This window comes from Nipponia nippon, unplaced genomic scaffold (genome assembly GCF_047370975.1).
Source record: "Nipponia nippon isolate SJK-2023a ecotype South Korea unplaced genomic scaffold, ASM4737097v1 scaffold_7, whole genome shotgun sequence".
Classification (NCBI taxonomy): domain Eukaryota; kingdom Metazoa; phylum Chordata; class Aves; order Pelecaniformes; family Threskiornithidae; genus Nipponia; species Nipponia nippon.
Window position 1 is genome coordinate 37295926 of NW_028262391.1, and position 24496 is coordinate 37320421.

Sequence of the window (24496 nt, forward strand, 5' to 3'; positions counted from 1 at the left end):
GTCTTACTATAAGTCATTTTTACCATCTGGATTTGCATATACATATGATATCTGTTATATTAATTATATCTATTTTCACAGGTATAGACAGACATACCCCAGAGTTGTGGCACCCATTAATAGATCAAGCAAGCCTGTGCAGCTGTGTTTTGATCAGTGGAAAGGTTTCCTGGCATCCAAGAACTGAAATCACCTTTTGGGTATGACAAGTGCATCTGAGTATCTAGCAAATGAAAATCAAGGGTTTCTGTAAGGAAGGAGTAAGAACACCTACCACAAAAAATTAAAAGTAAAATAACCTTTAATAATCGCAACAATGCAAACTCAATTGTATATATTGCTCTCAGTTGGCATTTAGCCATCCATCATTTGCTGGCTCAAAAATCTGATGTATGCTGTTCCCTCCCATCCCTGTTTCCTGGAGCTGTTGGCCTCTTTTCACCACTCCTTTCCCATAGGCACATATGACTGGGACCCAAACACTCTTTTGTCTCTTCCTCTGGAACGCTGCTTTTTATCACATGGGGAAAGGGGGAGTTTTGTGAGCAGCTTGCTTTCTTCTTCATTGTTGAATGCCACTTATAAACTCTGTCGATAGACACTTGGAAGGTATCTAAAATGCTAGACAAGGAAACAGGTATAATTCAGAGGAAAACTGACCTTGATTGAATAGGGTCAAAATGCTTCAACCACCTCTTTCACTTGAAACTCCTCATTTACAGACTCACACTTCTTTCATTTTAGCTTAGGGTTGACATAAATATATGTGGGATCTGTGTTAGTCTTAAAGATAAGAAGTTCGGCAAGATTTAGTGAATTCCACGACTAATCAAACTCCTTGTGAAGAACACACAACAATTTCTCCCCTCAAAGAGCTGTAACACCAAAATTGTTGAGAGCACCAAAATTTATTTTCAGAAATCCAGTTTGGGTATTCCCCAGGTATTAGCATCTAGCAGACAAGTTAAAGCTCCAACTTCCTAATTCCCAGGTCTAGTTGTATATGTTAATTAAGCTCCTGAGGAAACACAAAAAGTACTGACCTCTAAATTATGTGCCTAAGAATTTGAACTTTTCATCTTGGGGTTTAGAAATTTAAGGCTGTTCTTAGAAACATTTAAAGGCTGTAAGCCGCCAAAGGCTTTTGAACAAAATTCTTGTGGTCATTTTCAGACTTGGTCAGTACAGAAACTTCTTGAGCTTTCTGGTGCTGTCTGTTATCCCAGGCCATTTTTGTTGAGTAGGCTAAGAATGGAGATTTACCAGAATATTTGATGAAGTTTTATGTAGACTGTCTCCCAAGCATTTATTTGCTACATTATGCACTTCTTTTAACCAAATGTTGTTTGTTGTTATGGAAACCCATTCTAACAAGAGGTCTTTGACCCCTTAAAATGTTAGCCAACCAACAAATTTTGCAGCTTTTAAGTAATTCTCAGTACTTCTGTTTTCATATTCTTTAAACAGCATCTTTCACATTGTCCAAAACCACAGAAGGCACAGGCATGACTTTCTTTCTTGTCACTAAGGATGATTTATATCACACCAGCAGTAAAAAAGGACCTGCAAAAAGTGGAAATGTAATTAGAAGCACTTTAATATCCCTTTACGCTATTGGAGTAGCAGAGAGGAATCTTAAACCTGTGTCCTTATGCCTTCTGTTTCTTTGCTGGGAAGTGCTTCAGCTAGGACTGATGTGGATGGGGAACTGGGAATTCCCCCTCTCTGGTTCTGAACTGCTGAAGAACAGCTACACCAACACACTTAGCACAGGCACGCTTCTTCACATTTGTCTTAGGTTAGCACATTCCTTTATTTAACTCTCTCTGATCTGACTATATCTGATCATTCCTTCATCTCATTTTCACTTAACCTTTTGCCCTCTACGCCGACTAAGCACCCTATCAGATATCTCCCAAGGGACCTTCTTCCACCCCCCCCTCCCCCTTCCTCCAGTCTTTCTCCAATTTAGGTGCTTTATATCACTCCTGATAATTTACCTGATTACATGGAAGGAGCTGTAGATCTTTTTATAATTGCTGTTTTACTTAAAACATTGATTCTTTAGCTTCTCTCTGTTTTCAGGTCATCACACCTCACTGGAGGTTTCTCTAGTTTAATGAGCAACTCAGAAACCATAGAGAGGACCAGAGGATGGGGGTTGTTGTACATTCTTATATTTGAAAGCTGCTCCATAGCGTCTGCAACAGGATTCTTGGCACCTGCCTAGTTAAACTGGATGTCCAATGTTATCTCTTCAGGCAAGTAAGATTCTGGCAATCACTGTAGTCCTATTTCACTTGTTCTCAGTCTTTTTGACACAAACACATTAATTCTCCCAAGGTCCTTTGGCAGCTGTAAGAAGTTCTCTCTTTTTTTTAATATGATTGATAATATTGAATATTTCTTTTAACCTTTTACTGCCATTCCTGGGCTATGTGATAGTTTCTCTATTCGGATGTTAATCTCCAGCATGCAGTAGCACATCTTCCAATCACCTGCTCATTATGGAGCCCATTTGTAAAATGCTGCTGTTTAATTTATGACTGCCTAGGAAGCTCCACCTAGCACTAGCCCTACAACATATAATGTCATTCTCCCAACACTCCCACTGTCAAAGGTCACATAAAGCAAACCATTGCTTTATACAGAAACTCCTTCTAGTTTAACACAGAAAGAATGGCAGCCCTTGGGCAAAATTTGACTATGCAGTTTCATATGATGCACTGGAAAGAAACACGTTCTGGAAAGGGTGCCAATAATGCAGGTTCTCTGGTTCAATGCAGGAAATGACCCAACTGAAATGAACTGGCAAAAAATGTCATCATTTTCTTCACTTCCAATTTCTCAGGAAAAAAAAAAAAAGGTTGTCTGAGGAGACACAAATATATAAAAACAAAAAGACCTCCCAGGCTGACTTGAAATATGTTCAAACTACACATCCACTCCCTGCTCCCTAGAACCCAGTAAATATTTCTTTGGCCCCACAAAGTATTTTAGCCTGAACCCAGGAAACCTCAGATTGACCTTGGAAATAAGATTCCTCATTTTCAAAGTAAATGTCTCAGGCACATTACTGGAGGAGTTGCACTTTTCTGATTGAAACATATAAAACTTGTCTCTTTTGGCAAATGGGGTAGATTATACTGTGGGGAACTGGTTGTTTTCCCAATTAACTGACCATATGCACTTTCAAACTCCTTTTCTCAGCTTTTACACCCCAGTACAATGCTGGTGGCAAGGTTAAAATATCTATTTTAGGCCATTAGGGGCAGGGTTAAGCCCATGTAAAGCAGTAGGGCCTATCTCAATGGAGATACTCTGACCTACCTTGCTGAGCATCTGGAGCATGTCTCTGAAGAGATTTTGTTCTGTCTTCTCTTCAGGTTGTATTGGATGGTTTAACAGCATTTGATGCTATAGTGTCCTTTCAGCTCACCCTAAATCCCATTTGATATTTTAGATTGCATATGTCTGGATTTTATTAGCTTTGTCAATTTGTTTTCTTCTGATGTTTTTGTCCTCTGCCAGCTGCATTAACTCTTCTTTTACACAAGACAAGATCTCACTCCCTGATGGAATATAATGAAAATATGCTTTTAAAACAGTCTTTGACATCATCTTCTGACAACATCTGACTGATATTCAGGTATAAATTTCCCAGGTCTGGTTATCAGTTCTCTGTAGAAAAGTATAAGCGCATGTTCCACATGGAATGTAAGGACAAGAAAGGTCTCAAATTCCTCTTCTGATGACTGGTTGATGTCTATCAGCTGATGCTGAAAATCCTTGTGATCACAGCCTTCCTTCTAATATCATAGCTGCTTTCAGGACCTCAGACATAACTGCCTTTTGTCCGACAGTCTTGTTTAAAACAGAGCAAAACAGTAAAGATGGACACTTTGATTGGCATCTGCCATATTAATTGAATTAAACTTGGCTTTAATTCTAACAAAAAAGCAAATGCAGTATCGGGTGTTAACTAAAATAACACCCAAAAATAGATGCGTTTTCTAAATGAGCCTTCTAGTTTTTGCTTCAGCTTGAGTCTCTCACTTGAGGCCAACCAGACGTGTTGAGATGCTGTTAGCTAGTATTTCACAGAGGCTTCTGGTCCAGGGCACCAGTGCAGGCATCCAACTGCTCAAGATGTGGCCCTTGCACCCTCATCATGTCCTGCTGAATCCTGTGTGTGTGCTCAGGGTTTCACCAGGTTGCAGGTTGTAGCCACGTGGTGCAGATTTAAGAGCTCCATGGGGCTCAGGTAATATTCATACATCTGAAAAGGACAATGCTATCCAAACACAATGAACCTTTGAACTTTGTTACGTTTTTGATATGACGTTAAGCCTCAGATTTATAAAACCAAAACAGAACAAAACAAAAGCTTTCCTGCTTTCATTCTGTTTTCTGATTTTGCACTAAATTGTCAGCAAAGCAGACCTTTTACCTATAAACAGATGGCACACAATTCTGTGGGATTTTCCCACATTTGATGACCATGCATCAAATCCATTTACGTAAGCATGGAAAATATTAAAATGACTACCAGGTCTGTGTAGTGTAAGACACCTGGAGCACATTGCTGCCAGCAAGCTTCTGAGGTGGGGATATTCTGGCACACAGTCATGGTTCTGGGGACTGGGCCATTCTTGACTCAGGTTATTGCATCTTTTGACACCTAAAGACATGTTCACCTCTGACCCAGAAACATCTGCAACGTCAAACTATAAAAATGGGAATGGAAATGTAGCCTTTTTTTCCCCTTACTGTTATTTTTATTTTCTATTGAAAACAGTTTTAAAAGGCCTATGAAATGTAGAATTGCTTTTTTGCCATAGTTGCAAAACTCATTTCACTTTTTATCTGCGATGCGCTTGTAGCAAATTTCCAGAGTTGAAAAACTAATACAATAACCTACTTTGAGGACCACAGCCCAAAGCACTGAGCACAGCCTGCATCTCTCAGTGCTTGAGGCAAAGGGGGAACCACCACAGTGGCCAGCCTTATCCTCACTCCGACCATTCACCCAGATTTTTTCTCACTAGCTTATATTGCCTGCAAAGTTCTTGCATATTCTGACTTTCCTTCCTAATGTAACACTGACTGATTTTTACTCACCAAGCCTATCTTTTGCTCCTTCTTTGCAGGATGAATTTATAAGTATCTGGGCCATTACTGCTGCTCCTCTGACATGGCCTGTCATCAGAATACCAGCTCTACTGGTGACTGCACAGGTGACTGTAGTTTCTTGTATGATATATCAGTATACTAATACCAATTTAAGTCTTTCTTTCACCTTTCTTATTATGATTTGCTCCTGCAATTTATATGCACACAGATTTTTTTTTTTTTACTTAATTTTGCCTACTAACTTTTGCCTGAAAAAAAATTGAGCTGGGACCTTTGTGTGTGTCAGTTTGCTCTCCTTTAGAATGAATTTGCATAGTTTGTGTTAGAATGTGACTATCTTTGGATGAATGGCACTACAGAAATCCACAAAATTATTATTTTGACTTTTAGCTATGATATAATGTAGTCAATTTTTGTTTCATTTCACATGAGGGGTAGTATATAGGGCAAAGAGACATACTATGTTGATAGATGGGGTATTGCTGTGGTTGAGTTTGCCAAAATTAACACATTTCCCATTGGAAAAAAAAAACTTTGGAAAAGTTTCTCTTTTCTGAGTACAGGCATTTTATGTTAGAGCCTTAGAGCTGATTCTGTCTCTCCTAAGTTATAAACCCTTATGGATGTACCATAAAGATGTCCACCTAATGCAGAGAAAAGCAGATTAATTGATCACAGTAATATATTCTTATCCACTGAATAAGGGCATTCCACACATTGTTTCTTGTTTTGTTTCTGGCTTGTAAATCTTCATTGTAGAATACAAATGAAAATGACCCAAATATGTATTATTTATGAATAGGACTCTCAGATATTATGCTTTAGATTGATTGTGTTAGACAGGATATAACAGAAGCACAATAAGTCAATGAAAAATAAAAAGCAGCAAAAATGTTTCATGCTAAAAATGTAGTTCTAGTGACACCTCTTATATAAAGGACATTTCCAACACATTGACATTTATATTTATCATGGCTGTGCATGTGATTTACAGTTGTCTGAGGTACTGAATATCAGGAATATCCATGCACATACACACCCCTTTTGAATGATGGTAAGTCATAGACTGCTGCATTGCCCCTTATACAGCAAGCTTTTCCTCCCCTTTTTATTTTTCTTCTCTAGCTTCAGGGAGGCAAAGGAAGCAGTAGATCAATAGGGTGTCTTGACTGAAGTTGCCTGCAGCACTTCCATTTCTCAGACTGGACACTGATGCTAACTATCAATAGCAATAAGAGGCTGTCTCAGACAGAATTAAGGCTCCTTCTTCTGCATGGCTGTCTGGTGCTTACTGATAAACATCTTGTGCGCAGGATTGCAACAAATAAACCATTTCAAGTGTGCAAACTAGCCACTGTCATTCTTCCTATTGATACTTGCTCTGGAGTGAAGGGACTGATAGTTATTTTCATACAACTGATAACACATTAGATAAGGGTACAGATGGATAATAGTACCAAGACATAATGCAATAAGGTGTGGAAAGATCATTGATGAAATTCTCTGTGCTCCTGTAGAAACCCTGAGACAACAAAAGACAAAAATATTGACTTATGTTTAAACTACTTAAGAGAAGCTACAGCAGAATTTAACTATTTATTAACCTCTGATTTTTAGGTAATGTTAAAGATACCCTGCCAAGCTATTTTATTCAGATGTTATTCATTTTTACCACTCCTCTGGACCTGCAAGTTTAGTCTGGAAATAAAAGCTAACAGGGGCTGGATGCAGCTATGATATAGATGGGGAGGTGTTGGGCAGCATCATGGTCACTTGTCATTTGTCCTGAGCTATACACCACACTAGCTGTTGCTGATTTTGGAAGAAGTGAGCCTCTTTAGCCTCCCTCCCTGCGAAAAATAAATTTCTTAACTGATCTATAGCTCTATAGTGCATTCCTTGTTTTCAGCCTGAAAAAAGATGAAGAACTGGGTTCTCACCCACCCACGTGAAATCACCATTAAAATACCCTGGCCCAGATCTTCTTGATGGTAAGTCCCGTTATAACTCTGCTTAAGTCAGATATCCAGTAGAGTTATGCTAATTTGCATCAAGTGAAGAGCTCACATGCTAATCGGGGTTTAGTTTTCTTTTCATTTTGCTTTAACTGACTGGGGTGGGGGAAGTGGTTCAGATGCTCTGCTGGAAAATCAACAGAGCCTTATTTCATGTCCTCCCTCTGTGGAGCTCTAACCATTTACAGGAGCAAACAATTTGGCCCTGAGACATCTCCAGCTTTATATGAAGTAGTGCTTTTCAGATTAGGAGGCTGGTTTTCTGAGGGAAATTTCAGTGATCCTTTTTGTGTTTCAGACTATCCCAAACAAGATGCTTAAATAACATTGTTTTCATTCATAGTAATTTTTAGGTTAAATCTAACAAAGGCTGATGGGTTTTATAGGATGAGATTATTCTGAAGATAGTTCTGATGTTCCTGAATTCTTAAATTAAGATGGTTGATGAGGAAATAAACCAGAGCCTCCAAGACTTTAGGGACACCAGTTATTAATAACCCTACTAAAAATATTTGCTTAAGAAGACTCTTGAATAAATGCTTGTGAACTGTGGCTTTGAAAGAAGTGAAATAAAACGTTAACTGGAGCTTAATTTAGGGAAAAAAAAACCAAAACCTACAACTTGTGGATTAATCACTGATAGACATTTTCACTTTTTTTGTCTCTGTACTATGCCCTGCAAATCAGACTTGCCCACCACACAAGCAGTATGGGGGTGGAATAGTTAATGTTTGTTGACTGCTCAGAATCACTGCTGTTATTAATTGTCCTCCAGTATGGAACATGTACATTTTACATTAATACGCTGATTAGCGAGACAGAGCATGCAGTTTCTAGCTAGTGAAGCTGGAATTTCAGAAATAGCTTGGCTCTTCACTTTGATTACTTTCTGGCTAGAGAGTTGGAGTCAAACTAATTCATTTTGTAAACATTACTGGTCATTCATGTACAGTACATTGCATGAATCAGTGTAGGACAGTCAGATGGGTGCAAGTTCAAAAGTCCAGATGAAAATTACTGTTTCACTGTATACAGTATAATCCCTGTACAAAGTAAGAAGGATCATATCTGTACCCTTTACCCAGGCAAAATTCCCACCCCCCAAAAATTGAAGGGTTTCCTTAAGAAAGGTGAAAAGACAAAGGTCCTAACTATTTGCTGATGAGCAATCCACCCCCTGCACCCTAACAGTCAGCTTTCAACAAATATTTATACAGCTCAGGGATACAGCTATAGCCTCAACATTTCAGCACAAATATTAGGCCACAACCTCAGCTAATCTAAATTGATGTAGTCCTGTTGGCTTCAGTGGCATTACAGTGATTTACAATAGCTGAAGTTCTCACTCCTATTTTTTCCTCGGTGCCTCTGACAGAGTATGCTCGACATACTTCTTTCAGCTGAGGAGTGGATTAACTTTAAAGTAAAAATTAAATTAAAAGCCAAGCTTTTCATCCTATTAAAGTTTCTGTCCGATTTTAAGAGGGGCTCAGCAAAAAGGAAGATATGTTTCAAAGGTGACCATAGTTTTCTGTAGCAGAACAGTACTCAGCTGAGTTGGGGTGCTAAGGCAGAAAGCCATGCAAAAAAAAGTTATCAGCTCTTTTGTTAAAAAAACACACACACATACATAAAATCCGGTTTTACTGCTCCCACTGAAGAACTCTATTGTGTGTGTTAGTTTTAACAGCAGTTATGCAGAGATATAAGCACACAGTTGTGTATTATAATATTTGTTTCTCAGTGTTACTAAGCCAGAATTCTTTAAAAAGATATGAAGTCTTCATTTTTTCGCCAGGTTTTCAATACAGGAAACATTAGTAAAGCAATTTTTTTTTTTTCCAATGGTAAGTGACTTGAAGCTGGAGACAGAGAAATGGATTGGATTACATTACATATTTTCTACACAAACGTAGGGATTAATTTAAATGATTCCCCTAAATCAAAATAACTAGACTTTTTGGAAGCCTTTGAAGTTTAATGAATGTTTATTCTTGCCATCAAGTGCAGGTTTTGGGACACCCTACAGGACCACTAAAACAAGACGATCTAAAGCTATTTATATAAAATAAGCCAAAGCCAAGATGTTTGTATTAAAGTTATGAAGAAAATGCAAGTATTTAAAAGTAGCTAATATTTTGTTTAACAAATTCTAAGTAAAAGTTGCAGAGTTGTTCCCACTGTGCTGTTGATGTCTATAGCTTAAGACCTATACATTAACTACAGTTCTGACAATTTCAAAAGTAGACTTGATATAGAACAGGTCTCTTCGGTAGCTTGTATGCTCTCCTACTTCTGGTTTCCACTCTTAGGGACACAGAAAAGCTAACTTTGCTCTTATCTTTCAGAATACATTTGGAATTCCTTTCAAATATCTCTTATCAAAGTTGACAAGAAGTACCTATTACTTACAGACATTTCAATGTGGGTTTTCTGTAGAAGAAAATTAAATCAGGTTATGAGATGTAATAAACCAGACATAGGATTTCCAAATACATTTCATTTCTTTCATGGTTAATACTTTTTGAAGTGCACTACTGAAATGCTGCATAAATGTAAAACCTGGTTTGCCTCTGATGACTGTGATCGACTAAAACAGTAGGTAATATTCTTGGAGATACTTAGCTTCTGATAATTCAGCCATGCAGACGTTCTCCAATTCTTTTTTTTTTCCTAGAGGGCCATTTTCACATGTACAAAAAAACCCTTGAAAACTGGATATTTTTTATATCTAAAATTCACAGCATGTCTTGCTGTTAAATTGCCACCTTAGAGGCCTTTTTTAAATTTCATTGAAAATGCATATTAAATCAAAGTGATAGACACATGTAATGTAAAATGTCTGTCAACAATTAGAATCCCATTTGGAAGTTTGTAAAGCATAACAATTTAAAATGAATTTAAATTGAGAAGGAAAGTTTTTAAATTGAGAAGGAAAGTTTTAGCCTGCAGTACTGCAATTTTGTACAGAACAAATCCAGATTTTTTTGCCCTTTTCTGAGTGAAAGAGAAATAAAAGAGCCAGAGCTTCTAATGCAGTTAGTTCACCATCATGTGTCAGTCAAGCAGCTTCATTCTTTGCACAATAAAGTCCAAATTATATTGATTATTTGATTTGGAAAGATATCAGAAAGCACTAAATATGCAAATAGTATAGCCCAATGTAAAATTCTGTTGCCCTGTCATAAAATCATAGAATAGCCCAGGACAGAGGGGACCTTGAAAGATCAACTAGCCCAATATTTCATTTTCAAGGAACTTAGAATACATTGCAGTTAAGCCACTTGATAAATTTGTGTGCTATGTATTGAAAAGTGCAACTGTTTTTATTGGGATAGACTAAATCCCTGTCCAGTAACATCCACATGGTTGGAAAAAATGCTTTGAGGGAAACTTTACAAAATTTCCTTTTTATTCTTCTAAGAGGATGACAAGTTTTACACACAAACCTCCTGGACATCCTGAAATCATAGGATCCACGGGCAAACAGGACCACTGGAGCACTGAGGCCAAGTGCCTCCAAGGTAGTTTTGGCCCTGGTCCTTGGCCACGTGGCTCCGCCACTGAGGACTTACCTACCTAAATGGGGACCAGGATTGGCAGTCAAAGGGATGCCTTTAGTGTAGAAAGAGCCTTATATGCTATAGAAAGCGGTGTCTCACCTGTATCCTCTCCTGTTTGGTGAGCCAATGCTTCAACTCCTCCGGCATGGTCTCTGCAGTTCAGAATAAGAAATCATTCAAAGATGGGAAATTATCTCTCTTCCACCCTAGAAAGGAGTGCATATCCCATGTAAAAAGGGCTCTTCATAGACCAGTTGGAAAGGAACCTATAAAAAGATTGTATTTAGAAACACTGGACAGGTCTGTGCTGCCCTACTGATAGCTAGATAAATTTGGTCATGTGCCTAAGCTGACACCTGGATTTCCCCAAAGTCTTGGGCCTAGCAAAATTTGGGGATAGATTAGGGTTTATGGCTAATATTTAATGAATACAATGTAACATCTACAATATGGTTTGTCATAAAATGAAAGTATTTTCAATTAATTTCAAATTTTGTAGCATATATTTATTTTTAGTTTTATAACATGCGTGTTTCTAAGCAGTATTCCATAATGCCATCTTTCTACACTGAAATTTGTATAATCTTGTAGATGTATGCCAGTGCTTCAAGCATAGAACACTGCATTCTCTGTAGTGATACATAGCTCCTTTAAGCAGATACACTTCCAGTGCTGATATACTTGTGTATAATTCTTCCAGATTAAATTCTGGCTGTTTCTAGACATTCCAGTTATCACTTTGATTGATTTTATGAGAATGACAATAAGGAAGCAGAATAATAAGAAATGCAAAGCATATTCTACAGTTCATTTCTGAAAGGAGAGTCAATCCCATGAGAACTTTCTGTAGCGTGTTACCGGTTACAATTATTTCAAAAATAATTGTGTGCTATCACAAAAAATGGATGCAAATTACCAGCAAAAGTTTTTGTCTTTGGTAATTTAGTATTTATATCGTCTTTGAGTAATCCCCTTGAAGTGCCAAGATTACCTGTGATTAGCAGATTTGAACAGGTGGTTTAAGGAGCTGCACTCCTAAAATGTCATAGTTGTTTTGCTTAGAGAAGCAGTGAGTGCTTTCCCAGTCACCAGCAAGCAATTCCTGCAGGCTCCCCTGAATATGGCAACAGCACCAGTTACAGGATTTTGTTGCCCTAGGCAAAACATTAAACGTAGGCCCCTCACAAGACAGAGTCACTAGCACAAGAAAGTGTTACTAAACATTTTGCAGCCCTAGGCAGCTGCATGCTCTGCGTGGCTGGTGGTGGCAGTGCTGGCCCTGAATGTAGATTTGCCTATCTCTCACCCGTTAGGCTCACGTCCATCTCACTTTTTACCTTTGCACTGAGTTTACCTAATTGCTTCCGCTCAGCGTGACTCCCATAGCTGAACGTGGGCAGGTCTTGTCCTACTTTAGAGCAATCCATTACCACTGGGGCAAAGGAGCAGCAGGTCTGGCAGCCCTTGGAGAGCAGCACTGGCTGAAATTGAGTTTTGCTATTAGAAAATTCTAGCAGTGAAACAGAGTAAGTGAATGCTACTGCTCAAACAGAGTGAGTGCAGCAATGTTATTGTGTTGTGAGATTACATGTACAGTGTCAGAGAGGGCAGTACTGAAGGGGGAGGAGGGAATGAACCATATTTATTCTTTAGTTAATTCCACTTAATTCAGTACATTTATAATGCATTTGGCTCTATGTTTTCATGAAACTGTCATTCTTAGATACTATAGCTTTGCTTGTGCTTTCACGCAGCATAAAAATGGAAGCTGCTTCAACTGCAGAAGAAGCCAGGTTGAGTAAACTTTAGAGACAGAGCAAGTGACTTCAAGCCCTAAAATGTATGGGAGTGCAAAAGTATGCAACTGTCAACTAAACGTATTAACAACAGACATCTTACTAAGAGGTATGTTATTTACATGCTAATCATTGTCACTGGTGCCTTCTCTAGACCTTTTTTCTATGTAACGGTTGTTTACACTCATCTGAAGTTAGTAATGGGCCTGATCTGGCACACTCACACAAATACAGCTCCTCTCAGAAATCAGTTTGTATAGACTGGGGGCTTAGACACATATTTTATTTGCAAACAGCTGGAACAGCTTAAGAAGTTACCGTACCACACACTGTTGCCCTGTGCAGATTTCCATCCCTTGGTGGCAGAAGATGTCATGCAAACATTTTTGCTTATGCTAGCGCAACACAGACTGGAAGACCCCACCTGCCGATTGCCCCAGCTCAGCTGGTGGGACTGTCTCTTCCAGGGATGGGGCAGTGACAGACGGTGGCCAGAAACAACGCATTTGATCATCACAGTTAGCCCCTGCTGGAAATTTGCTCATGTGGAGTTCTAGACTGAAATATTGCCCATGCTACCCTGTCAATGCTCTGCTTCCTGCACAAGGATGAATTTCACCAATAAAGTGTTCAGGATTGGGCACTTGCATTGCAGACTTCTGAGGACAAGAAAAGTGGCTTTTCATAGTCTCAGAAGTGAGCATATGATGTATCCTGCAGCTTTACAAATGGATGTAGAGCATCTGGCGTTTGATGCAAGTTCTTCCTAAATGTACTATGTTGTCTTATATTCAACCATGATTCTCCCCCTTTTGCTCTGCCTGTTGCAGTATGTACGTGATGTAAGGATGGTTGAATTGCTGAACCAGTACAGGCTGGGGCTACATTTGTCTTTGCATGTATGATTTTGCACCAAGTGCCTTTATTATGATTTAAAACTTACTCAAGTTTTAAATTCTTGTTTGGGCAGTGCTTCTAGGGTGTCAGTGGCTAGGAGCGAGCTCAGATGAGCTTAATAATTGTGTACAGTCATGGGCAGAGCCAGCTAGACTGCGGAAAGCTGCGTACAACATGCAAATAAACGCGTTCTGCAATCCTGGATGCTCCATTTGAGATGGAATTTGAAGTTCTGTGAAGGAAGACTGTAACATAGAATATGTAACTCAGGGTGAGATTCAAGAAATAGTTTGTACAGCTATGCTGGAAGTCCAACCTTACCATATAAGCATTAAAGGAGGGAAACGATTTTTCTAAACCCAAATCTGGTTTCTGGATTTGTGAGGAAGGATCTTGTCTTTTTAAAGTCTCTTTTAGAGGATTGCTTTTTTGAATCTTGTGACTTGAGCTTTTCTTAGGGAAGGGAAGGAAATTGTGAGTTTCATCTTCTAGGTGGCAACTGTATGATCTTGGGTTTATGGAGCAGGAGTTTTCAAGGCTATCTCTGGGTCACTGATGTAGTATCTGCTGATAGTTCAGTAAGAGCTGGCTGGCAGCTCAGTGCTCAACTCTTCTCCCTCTTACCTGCTGCTGAATTATTTTAAGAACTCAGAAACTCCTGGAGTTACCTTTTGACATAGGTGATGGCTGTTGTTGCCATCTGAACATTAAATGATCACTTATGGGAAGAAAAGAAAACTGCAAAAATGTGGCTGGGGGATCAAATTGCTCCACAAGGAGATGGGCTCCCCACAAGAGCAGATAATGCATGTGCAAGTCTGTGAGCAAACATATTTATACTCAGAGGGATAAATTTTTCACACTGCCATTGCAGATCAATTCTGTTAACAGGCTGGCGCAAACCGGGGGCGAAAGGTGGATCGTGAGGACTCTACTTAGCCCAGGCATGGAAAGCAGAACATTATTCATGAGGCGTATACTTTATTTACTAGCAGCTGCCAAGCCACCTTCCTGAGTTGATGCAAAGAGTATGACAATTTTCACATTGTAAACACCATGCATTAATCAGGGCACCTCAATATTATGCAAACAAAATGTATGTACTTACAAATACTTCCACTGTATTTGAATCAAAAATATGTCATGAAAACGAGAGGGGTTGTCAGGTTGATTTCATCAGTCGAGAAATTTGGGACTCTACAGGCAACATTCCCCCTGAGGTCTGAGACATATTTATCCCGTAATCACTGCATATTCTCCAGATTATAAATGAAACCTTAAAATGTAAATAAAAATGCACACTCTGTAAATCTGATTTGACAGCAAAAATCTTTTTGTGACAACAAGAGGTCTTACTTTGTTAGATGATTACCTTGTAGAAAATCATCTGTATGCCTGTTTCACAGACAATTGCCATGTGAAATTTTGGCCTTGTATTTGTATTTTGTCAGACTACAGAATTTTTGTGTAGTTTTGTTTCAAAGGTAAGCAAATCCTAAGGGAACACTTTTTAAGAACACACTTCTTTCCTTAAATATCCTGGAAAATGCAACCCTCAGTCCTACTCCTTCATTTGCTTTTAAATGGCTCCCACCTCCATATTTTATACTATTTTAAATAGTGCTTTGATAAAGAAATGATAGCTATGATAATTTTTTTAAAAATCAACACTAAAACTCGTGAATAGATACCCGGGCGCAGAGCAATTGTGACTGTGAAGTTTTCCTACTGTATAAAGGCATTTTTCTTAAAGCAAGATGTTTAGAGGAAATCTTGACTGATAGCTAGTTATATCTCATCATCCGATATCAGACGTATTTTTTCATGACTCTTCTTTTGACATGTACATATTTCAGTGTCTTCTTTTTTTCTTTTTTTTTTCTGTTCTACCCAGAGTTATTTCTGTGATGAGAGACATCACAATATGTCTTTGGAAGATGTCTTTGCAGCCCAGAATGGTTTTTAAAATTTTGTATCTAAGGAGAAATGTGTCACTTCGTTTCTAAACTTCTGTTTTTCTGGTCGAGGCACATGGTGGCTTTATTTGGCTGTGTGATACACTAGGATATATAAAAAAAAAAAAATTAAACTGTGATGTAAAGGCATGTGGCTTGCAGAGAAAACTTCCCCTGTGGCATCAAATAAAATTCTTGGTTCTCTGTAGAACTAATAGACTCATTCTGTCCATACATGATGACCACTGTGTAACAAGTTGGTGGGAAAGATTTCTGACCTAAGCAGCCTACCTGAAATACCCTCTAATTTATTTCATTAATCTAAAAAAAGGTATATAAAGGATAGAGTGATACCTTGGGATCAATAATAATATTAAAATCAAGACATTTTCTCAAGTGTATGGTATTCAATAAAAAAAAACCAAGCTTTTTTTTAACATGGGAAATAAGACATTCTGCTATAAAAAGCATATCAAATAGAGGAAATAATGATAGGCTTTAGGATGTGAGAGTATTTGTAATTACTAGTACTCTCTAGGTTCTCTGTGTAGTCATGTAAAAGTGCATGAAAGTCCTTTGCAGTGCTGCATATTGTCTTTCTGTATGGGTTTTTTTTCTGTCTTGTGGGCTGTACATACAGAATAGTTGCCTATACACTGATGCGGGATATTGCTGGTATTTTTTTTTATTCCTGGTTTTTTAACTCTCCTGCCTGAGAAAGAGGATTTTCCATCCAGCTTGTTTACTTCATGATTTATGTCTAAATTGACACAGTCCTTCGGAGGCATTCGTGTTAAATTTGAAACAAACATATTTAATGCTCGTGTTGTAATAAAACAGCTAAAAGAGCAGATTAAAAAGATATGCACAGAGGGGTCTGATTGATTGAGGGATTGATTTTACTACTTTTCCCGTAGGTGGGTAGTGATGGCTGTAAATCTCTTGATAATCATTTCAGAAGCACCTTCATCAATAAACTCAAAAGGGACAGCTAGGTGTAAAAATTTGCCAGCCATCAGGTCAAACAAAAGGCAGCAAATGTGTAAAGAAAGAATTGAATTAAATAATCCCACCTTGGCCGGTTATGGCATTAGTCATGTTCATTTTTGTCTCGGGGGCGGGGGAATTCCCCATCACTGCGATTCTCTGGGATTTGGGAGAGAGAGGGGGAGGCTCTTTCCCTCTCTTTTTTTTTTTTTTCCTTTTTCCTTTAGCTCAACCCGTACTGCTCACGATTCAATTATGCGGCTAAAAGCTTGTGTTTGTGAGCAATGGTCAATTATTAGTTGTCAGTAATAATGGAGAAGGATTCAATTCTGGTGCCCCCCCTTCTTTTTTTTTTTTTCTGGGGAATTATCATTAGAAAATAAATAAATAAAAAAAAAGAGAGCAAGGGGCGGGGGGGTGCTGACAGCATGTCCACAAAAGTAGTCATACCTAAACCCACACAGTCACAGGACTTGCAATATCCACATTGAATAGCGTGATCCAGGCTATTGATAATAAAACAATTCCAGATAGCTGGTGCTCGCTGCCCCTGGGTAGCTGCGCCCCAGGACTGTCTCAAAAGTTTATTATACACCGGAGCACAAAGCCAAGTTCCCAGCTGACTGCAGCATCTGGAAGCCCCTAATTACACACGTTTCTGAAATGTATGTAACCTGTGTTAGCTGAAAAACGGCTTACTTGAGACGTCAGCTGTAGCGACGTTTGAAACTCTTGTGCAGTGTATCTTTTTTAGGTAAAAAACAGGCAAAAGGAGAACATAGAAGACGGGGGGGGGGGGGGGGAGGGGGAAGAACAACTGCCCTGCTAACTGAAAAGCGGGCATTTTTGCAGTGTGAAAATGGGAACGGTTCGGTTACCCAGAGAAAGCGCTTTCTTGGCGGAGCTCCCGCTCCCGCGCCGGGGCAGCGCGGAGCCGGAGCGGTGCCGCAGGTCGGGCTGACCCCGGCTGCCTCCGCCGGCGGAGCGGCTGCCGCCGCGCACGGTCCGCCCTCCCAGCTGCTCCAGAGGTGAGAATTTGCAGAAAATATGAAATCAATTGGATTTTCCCCCCAGATCGTTATTAACGATGTATTATAACTATGTGGGGATTGTGTAGCTTTTAACCCCTGCATGTTAAGGGTGTTGTGTCTGATCGCAAACCTTAATAACAATAATCCAGTCTAGTGCGTTGCATCTCATTGAAATCGTCTCTCAGCAGAATGAACTGCAAATTATCCCCTGTTTACCATCTCCCTTCAGTGCTCATCTCAATGAACTGGAGATCGATCCCCACCACGGGTGTCTTCCAGCCAGGCTGATTTGCATTGAAGCACATTAGAAAGCCTCCCACCTCCATTAAAAAGAATAATCCGAGGGAAAAAAAAAATCTCCAAGGTGTGGCGGGGAGGGAAAAATATCTGTCACTGTCATTTGGAGCTTCGAGAGGGAAAACCCAAGATCAGAGTATTTACGCTTGTGAACTCTCACAACTTCTGTTAGAGACAACGACGTTTAATTGATGTATTGCTATCAACAACAATAAAGACCGATTTTTCTCTAGCCCTGGCAATGCTGCTCTGCCCCCACCCTTTCCCCACCCCTCCCGGCCCCCAGCGAAGGAGAGGAAAACAAACAATAAATAATCAAGCGGTCCTAGATGAAATACCAGGCGCCGCTTTATACACTAGCGAGGGAGAAGAGAAACGAAAAACAAAAAGTTATAAAACTTAATTTCTCCCGATTAATTTCTTTTTCTTTAAAGCACTGTTTTTCGTCTTGTTGTTGCTGTTGTTGCTTTTTAATTACCAGTCCACGGCCGCCTTTTTCCAGCCACGAAGCAAAGGTACTGCGCATCTGGGGAAATTTGTCTTAAGCTTAATCGACAAATGTATAATGAAATTGTAAACGCGAATAATTTTGGGAGAGTGGCTAGATTAGAAACCGTGGGAAGCTAATGCAGTGATTGATACAGTTGGAAATACAGCCACAGATGTGTAAATAGATCCGCGTGGGTATTTTGTGTGCATCTACGTGCGGCTCGCTAGAAGTAACGCGTGCGTTTCTGTACGTTCAGGTTCGGTTTCTCTCCCACTGTCTCAGGGTAAGGAGGGTGACAGCCTGCGCTGAGTGTATCCATCTCTGCCGAAACATCTCTTTAAATATTCAGTGAAAAATAATGTCATGTGAAGTACCACCTATAGCAACATTATTATCTTCATTCTTCAACATCATCCCCGCTGATAGCTTCGTTTGTCTTTTTCTCAAAATCTACTGTACCAAATGCTGCGGGGAGGGAGGGGGCTCGCCCTGTGCAGAAATGAAAAGAAGCGTCAGTGACCACTTTGCAACGCTGACTAAATACTGGAGTGGCACCTGGGAGGCTTTTTCGGTTCGTATGCCTTTGGTTGGTTGGGTTTTGCGGCTGTTGGGTTTTTTCCGCCCTTCTTGCTAAACGTTTTACAGTCTCTTTCGTTTAATAATGAGAAGAAAACGCGGGTGAGCCGGTTCCTCGAATGGGAAGATTTCTCCCTCTCTCCCTTCTCCTCTCTCTCGCTCTCTAGGTTTTACCGGCTCATTTGAAATTGAAATGAGTTGTATCTGATCAGCCTCTTGCTTTTACAGAGCGTTTGTTAATATTAATACGGGAAAAAGGAGTAGCTTCTATAGAAGAGTAAATAATCCAGCGGGGGGAGTGGGAGGAGAGAGCACTAGATGGGTCAGGGTGGAGGAAAAGAAATCGCCTGCGCTCCCGCTTCTCCCAGCTCAGCTTATTTTACGGAGTAACTTTCCGTGCACGGAGCAGAGTGACAGGCGCGGGGTGCGGAGAGCGCCGTGAGCGCGGGGAACACACGCCGTTCACCCGCAGTGTATGTGCGCCGTTGGATACACCAGATATTAAAAATAGCATTCTCTATAGCCTCTTTGCAACTATACTTTTTATTTCAAGATCGTGAAATTTGTTTGTAAGAGGTCCCTCCTCTGCAAGTAACACCCGGGCGTAAAACTTTGGTGCGTGACGTGCCGCAGGGTAGGAGCACAGCGCCCGCGCCGTCCCGGCGGTGTCAGCGTTGGGGACCAGGTGCAGCGGGCGGCCCAGGGGCGCACAGCGGCCGCGGCGCGGCGCGGCTCGGCTCTGCCCGCCGGAGCCCCAGCCCCAGCCGCGCCGCTCCGCACCCGCCCGGCCGCGCAGCGCCGCGCAGCCCGGCGCCGAAGTCCGCGGAGTTCGGCCGGCCCCGCGCAGCGTCTGCGGCGGCTCCGCCTGCGCGCACGCCCGGCCCGGGGCACCCGCGGGCCACTCCGTGCCCGCCACCAGGCTCTGCGCGGCCGGGGCCGCCTCCGGCGGGGAGATGCGCATCGCTCCCGCTCGGGCTCCCCCGCCCCGGAGGGAAACAACAGTCAGGAGCAATCCCGCGGGGCCGGGGAGCGGGGGCAGCCGCGGCGCCGGGAGGGGCACGGGCAGGCGGAGGGGGAGCGGGGCCGCGGAGCGGGCGCGCCGCCCTCCCCCGGCCCCGGCCCCGGCCCCGGCCCCGCCGCCGCTCGCCCCGTCCTTCCCCGGGCGGATTGACTCCGGGCGCAGCCAACCGGCGCGGCGCGGCGGCCGGGGGCGGGGCGGCCGCCTGGTCCGCCCGCCGCTCCCAGCGGCGCCCTAATTGTCCTGGGAATGTGTGAGGTAAAAAACAAACCCTTCCTATTTTCAGCACCCCTCGGGCCCGTGATATATGGAAAGAGAAGGGGGGGAGGCGGGCGAGAGCTGGGGGAGGGCGAAAATGGATCTTTATTTGCAAATGCGGGGACAAGAAGAAAAAAAAAAAAAAAAAACCAAGAAAAAAGAAAAAAAACACCACCCGAAACTTTTTGCAGCAGCGGGACGGAGCGAGCGGCCGTGTGCGGGGCCGGGCGGCAGCCGGAGCGGGGCCGGAGCGGGACTCTCCCCGCGCAGACACTTGCCGGGCGCCGCCGGGGTGCGGGGCCGCCCCTCCGGGCCCGCTGCTCCCCGCCGACCGCCCCCCAGCCGTGCGTCCTCCCCGCGATCGATTATTGCTTACCCTGCCCTCCCTCCGCGGGCCGGGGCTTCGGGCGAGGCGGGGGGGAAGCTTTTTTTAAAAAAAAATAAAATAAAAAAATAATAAAAAAGTGAAATGCAGCGCAAAACCGAGCGAGGGAGGGAGGCGCGGGGAGCCCGTCGGGGCTGGAGGAAGGGGCGAGGGGAGACACATTCCTATAGTAACCGGGATGGCGCGATGCAGCCCCAGCTGGTTGCTAAGAGGGTTAAACTGTATCCAAACAGCTTTGGGGAAATCCAGCCCCTTCTTCTGCCACATGGATCGACTCATTGGGTGGGAGCGGCGGAGAGACAAGGGTCTCCAGCAAATCAGCGCCTAATTGATTAAGGCGAGCTGGTTTGAATAGAGCTGGCCATGTGCCAATCGCCTTTCAAAGAGCCCCTCTATGATTAATCGCAATGCATTATTGATAATCATAATTATAGCAGGACACATGCGCGGTGCGCGGAGGATTGGGGAGGCTGGGGGGGGGGAGGCTCGATTTCCGTAATTTTGAGAAGATTTTTTTTTAGTAATTTTTTATTCTGCCCCAGCTGATGTTTGAGCCAGCATGTCGCGGAGGAAGCAGGCGAAGCCCCAGCATTTCCAATCCGACCCCGATCTGGCCTTGTTATCCCAGCGAAATGGTGAGTTCTTCTCCTCTCCCTCGCACACATTTTAGCACAAACACACACAAAATAGATCAACTTACCTTGCGGGGAGACGGGACCGCGCCGGGCAGCGGAGCGGGACAGCAGGATCTCCCGGAGTTACGTGCGGGGGGGTTCCTTTTGCGGTTTTGCTCCAAGTTCTTGGCTTTTATTTTATTTTTTTTAACTCAGCGTTTTGTTTCGCCTGTTTCTTAACGAAACTCCAAACTCTTTCCGTTTTTTGATGTTTTCCCTCCGCCCTCCCCCCGCGGGGCGGTCTGGCATCCTGAACCCGCGGGAGATGGATCCGCGCCCCCCGCGCCTCTCTCCGCGTCCCGCGGAGCGGGGGAACAAAGTGGGGCTGCCGCGGGGCGGCTGATCCCGGAGCCCCGCGGGACGGATGCCCCGTCCGGCCACACACGCTGCCCGCGTCGGCCCCCCGAAAGGGGCGGAAAACCCCCCCCGGGCACCCACTTTCTCGTCCCCCCACCCCCCATCCGCAACACCCCCGCGGACCCCAGCGCTCCCGCAGTCCCGCCGAGCGGGGGACGCTGCCCCGCCGCCGAGCAGCCCCGGCCTCCGGCTGCACCGAAAGCTTCCTGGAGACGGAAAAGTTGCCGCCGCCGGGCCGGGCCGCGGGGGGGATCGCCCCGTCCCGGGAGCTGCCGCCGCCGCGCCGGGCTCCGCGCAGCCGCCGCGCCGGAGAGGGGCTCCGCGGCCGGCAGCGCGGAAGCTCCGGGCAGTGCGGGGGCTTGCTTTCTCTCCCTAAGGTTGTTTTTTATTTTTATTTTTTTCGCCGTCTCCCCCTCCTCTCCAAGTCGGTGAGCGAGGAATAAACGCTGGCTTTGTATCCGCCAGGATTTCGAGAGGGAGCGTGTGAAATCTCTTATTTTTTTCTTTCCTTTTTTTTTTTTTTTTTTTGTTTCCCTTCCTCCCCCCTTTTCCCTCCTCCTCCCGGAGAAGGGGGATTTCGGAGGAGTTCGGCGCAGCCCGGCGGGCGGCGGAGGGGACGTGCCCCTGCCCGTACCTGTACCGGGACGCAGGGCGACAAGTGGTCGGCGAGAGCCGCGGCCGGGAAGGCGGGGGCGCCCGGCCCGGGGGCAGCGTCCGCCGTCCCCCCTGCGCCCGCCGCCTGTCGGACCCCCAACGGCCATGAGGAGGGCGAGCACCGGGGAGCTGCGGGGGGACCGGCCGGCGGCGGGCGCGGAGGGCGCCGCGGGGCAGAAGCGCTTCAGGCGGGCAGGTAAGGGAGGGCCGGGGCGCGGCGGTGCCCCCTTCCCCGCCCGGCCCCGCCGGTCGGAAGCGCCTCGGCCCTTCCCCGGCCGCTTCCCGAGGACGCGTTAGCGCGGGGCCCTACGCTCCCGCGGCCGCTCCGCGCTGCGGCGGTGCTCGCTGCCCTGGGCCCGCCGGGCTCCGGCCCGGCGCGGTGGCGGCCCCGGGCGCGGCGGTGCCGTGAGCGCTGCCCGCGCCCCTCGGCTGCGCGGGGGCGAAGCGCGGGGAGAGGGTCCCGGGCCCCGCGCGGTGAACCACGTCGGAAAGTTTGCGGGATGTTGTCCTGCCTCTGCGAGCGCTTCCCCGGCTTCCAAAATCCCTGGGACGCCCTCTTCTTAAACCAGCACGTACATAAGCGCCCGCTTCGCGTAGCTCTGCCGAAACATTTCTTAAAAGTAATTTGGTTCCTGGGAGGAGACTTCTGGGTTTTAGCTGAGTTTTGTGCGCGTTGAGTGCACTCGAGTTTTGCCGTTTGCTCATCATAATCCCCTTTCTCATCTCGGTAAAAGTATTTATTTTTCTTCCGATATTATTTCTACTTCCTCTTGAAGTTTGGAGCAGGACTTGGGGAAAACGTTGGGGTTTTATTTGTCTTTCATCGGCCTCCTACGAAAGAATTTGCAACTTGTTAAAGTGAGCAGAGAAAGGGAAAGCTGAAATGGAAATTATCTTGCTGGGAAAGCAGAAAGCGATTTTTCACATCTTCACTTTGTATTATTGCATCTCTTGACGTTCGCTCTCTTTTTTGTTTTTAGTAGATGGAACAGATCAAAACACTGCCAAGTATCTTTTTTAAAAGTAGCCGTTTTCTTCTGGTTTTTGCGTTTTGATCTGATTTTGCACATCATTTTCAAATGAAAGACAGCGGGAGTGTGAGAAAGGAATGTTAACTGAGCAGCTTTCCTGCCTGTTGCTAAAGGATGTACTTGAAGTAAGTTGGATTTTGCCTGAAACGATGGCATGGAAGTGAAGCTTTTGTTTAGTTTGCGTGGCTACCGTAAGTTAAATAAGTAAATACAGAAGTTTATTATTTTAAAAAAATACCGACTGGTTTCCTAGGAAAAGCAGTGTGCTTTACTATAAAATCTGTAGGAGCCTCTCCCCACCCTTCTCTAGTAATGGTTTTAGGTTATGGCTGGTTTACACGGGTAGACGATAAGTTTTGAGTAAGTTGCCTAGAGGGTGTGTTTTGTAATGGTGTTTCAGGATTCAGAACGCTGTAATAATATTAGCATAGAGCTACCCTCCGCCTTTCCGGGGTCCCCAGCCCTGGCAGCAGCTTCACACTCGAGCAAGACAGGGTGGGTGAGCTGTGGTGAGGATGAGTTTGCATTATATGCCTTGAAATTGCAAAACAAAACCTCGAAACTCCAAGCGCTCCTTTCTGCCCCTTTCATACTGTGAATTCAGGTTTGCTAAATTCATCTACAGTTTGCGCAGGGTGCAGGCAAATTTAGCATCGCTAGTCCTTAAGACACTTGCAGTAAGGTGCTGCTGGGCAGTATTTTGAGGGAATGAATAGAGTGGCCCCGTGAAAATTTCTTGCATCTGATTTGAATTCTGGTTTGTTAAAACTTTCTGCTTTGGTTTCATGTATAAAGATCGATAGGAAAAAAAGCTCATCCGACTGCAGCAGCATTTTTTTTTTTTTTAACTGCTCTCTCTTTTAAAGTTCAAAGCTCATGCAGTTCACTTTTACCAGGAAGAATTTCCACTTAAAATGTATTTTTGGTGCAATAAATGGATAAGTAAGTTTACCCTTGTAAAATCCTGTGCATGTGCACATTTGATAAAGTTTGTATTGGATTAACCAGAACGGCTCTCAGATTGATAGCAGAAATTACTTGCAGCGTAAATTATATTCAACAAGTAACTAATTACTGGTAGGAAGTGGGCAGGAGATTGTGGGATTATTTCCTTTTGTTAATAACTCCAGCCACTTTCATGACGCTTTAGATTTTTGTTGTTGTTGTTGGTTGGAATTGCATTCCCAATTGTAAAAGAATATTCTTGGAGCGTAATTTTCCAAGGCAAAAGTTATAGTGGAGAAATAAGCCAGCTAGGCTTTTAGGAAGAGAAAATATTTGCTGCCCTTCCATATAAAGGCTTGCCAGAACCAGTGGCTTTTCATGTCAAGAATGGATTTTGGTAAATTCCTGCTGCAGCATTATGATCATCCACGTAA

General features: G+C 43.5%; 1 protein-coding gene and 1 long non-coding RNA gene across 13 annotated transcripts in view; one reads left to right on the plus strand and one right to left on the minus strand.

Annotated features, from left to right (window-relative positions):
* Nucleotides 1-1074: 1074 nt before the first annotated feature.
* On the minus strand, nucleotides 1075-21431 carry LOC148051014 (uncharacterized). Its single transcript, XR_015700537.1, has 4 exons — nucleotides 21102-21431; nucleotides 10811-10863; nucleotides 3331-4294; nucleotides 1075-1563 (listed from the first exon to the last, which is right to left on the minus strand). It is a non-coding gene; the product is annotated as an uncharacterized LOC148051014 (long non-coding RNA).
* SALL1 (spalt like transcription factor 1) overlaps nucleotides 3514-24496 on the plus strand; it is a 33252-nt gene continuing 12269 nt past the window's right edge. The window contains exons 1-5 of one of the 12 annotated variants that reach the window (XM_087739864.1): nucleotides 3514-3649; nucleotides 5151-5237; nucleotides 7043-7124; nucleotides 12466-12616; nucleotides 20944-21036. In XM_087739864.1, coding sequence (XP_087595990.1) covers nucleotides 20961-21036 — 76 coding nt within the window. In that variant the 5' untranslated portion in view covers nucleotides 3514-3649; nucleotides 5151-5237; nucleotides 7043-7124; nucleotides 12466-12616; nucleotides 20944-20960. Of the gene's footprint in view, nucleotides 3650-5150; nucleotides 5238-6543; nucleotides 7125-12133; nucleotides 12265-12465; nucleotides 12617-17606; nucleotides 18190-18420; nucleotides 18736-20690; nucleotides 20851-20901; nucleotides 21037-21853; nucleotides 22283-23066; nucleotides 23243-24496 lie in introns of those variants that run through there. The other 11 variants (XM_087739861.1, XM_087739862.1, XM_087739863.1 and 8 more) reach the window with 11 other exon arrangements.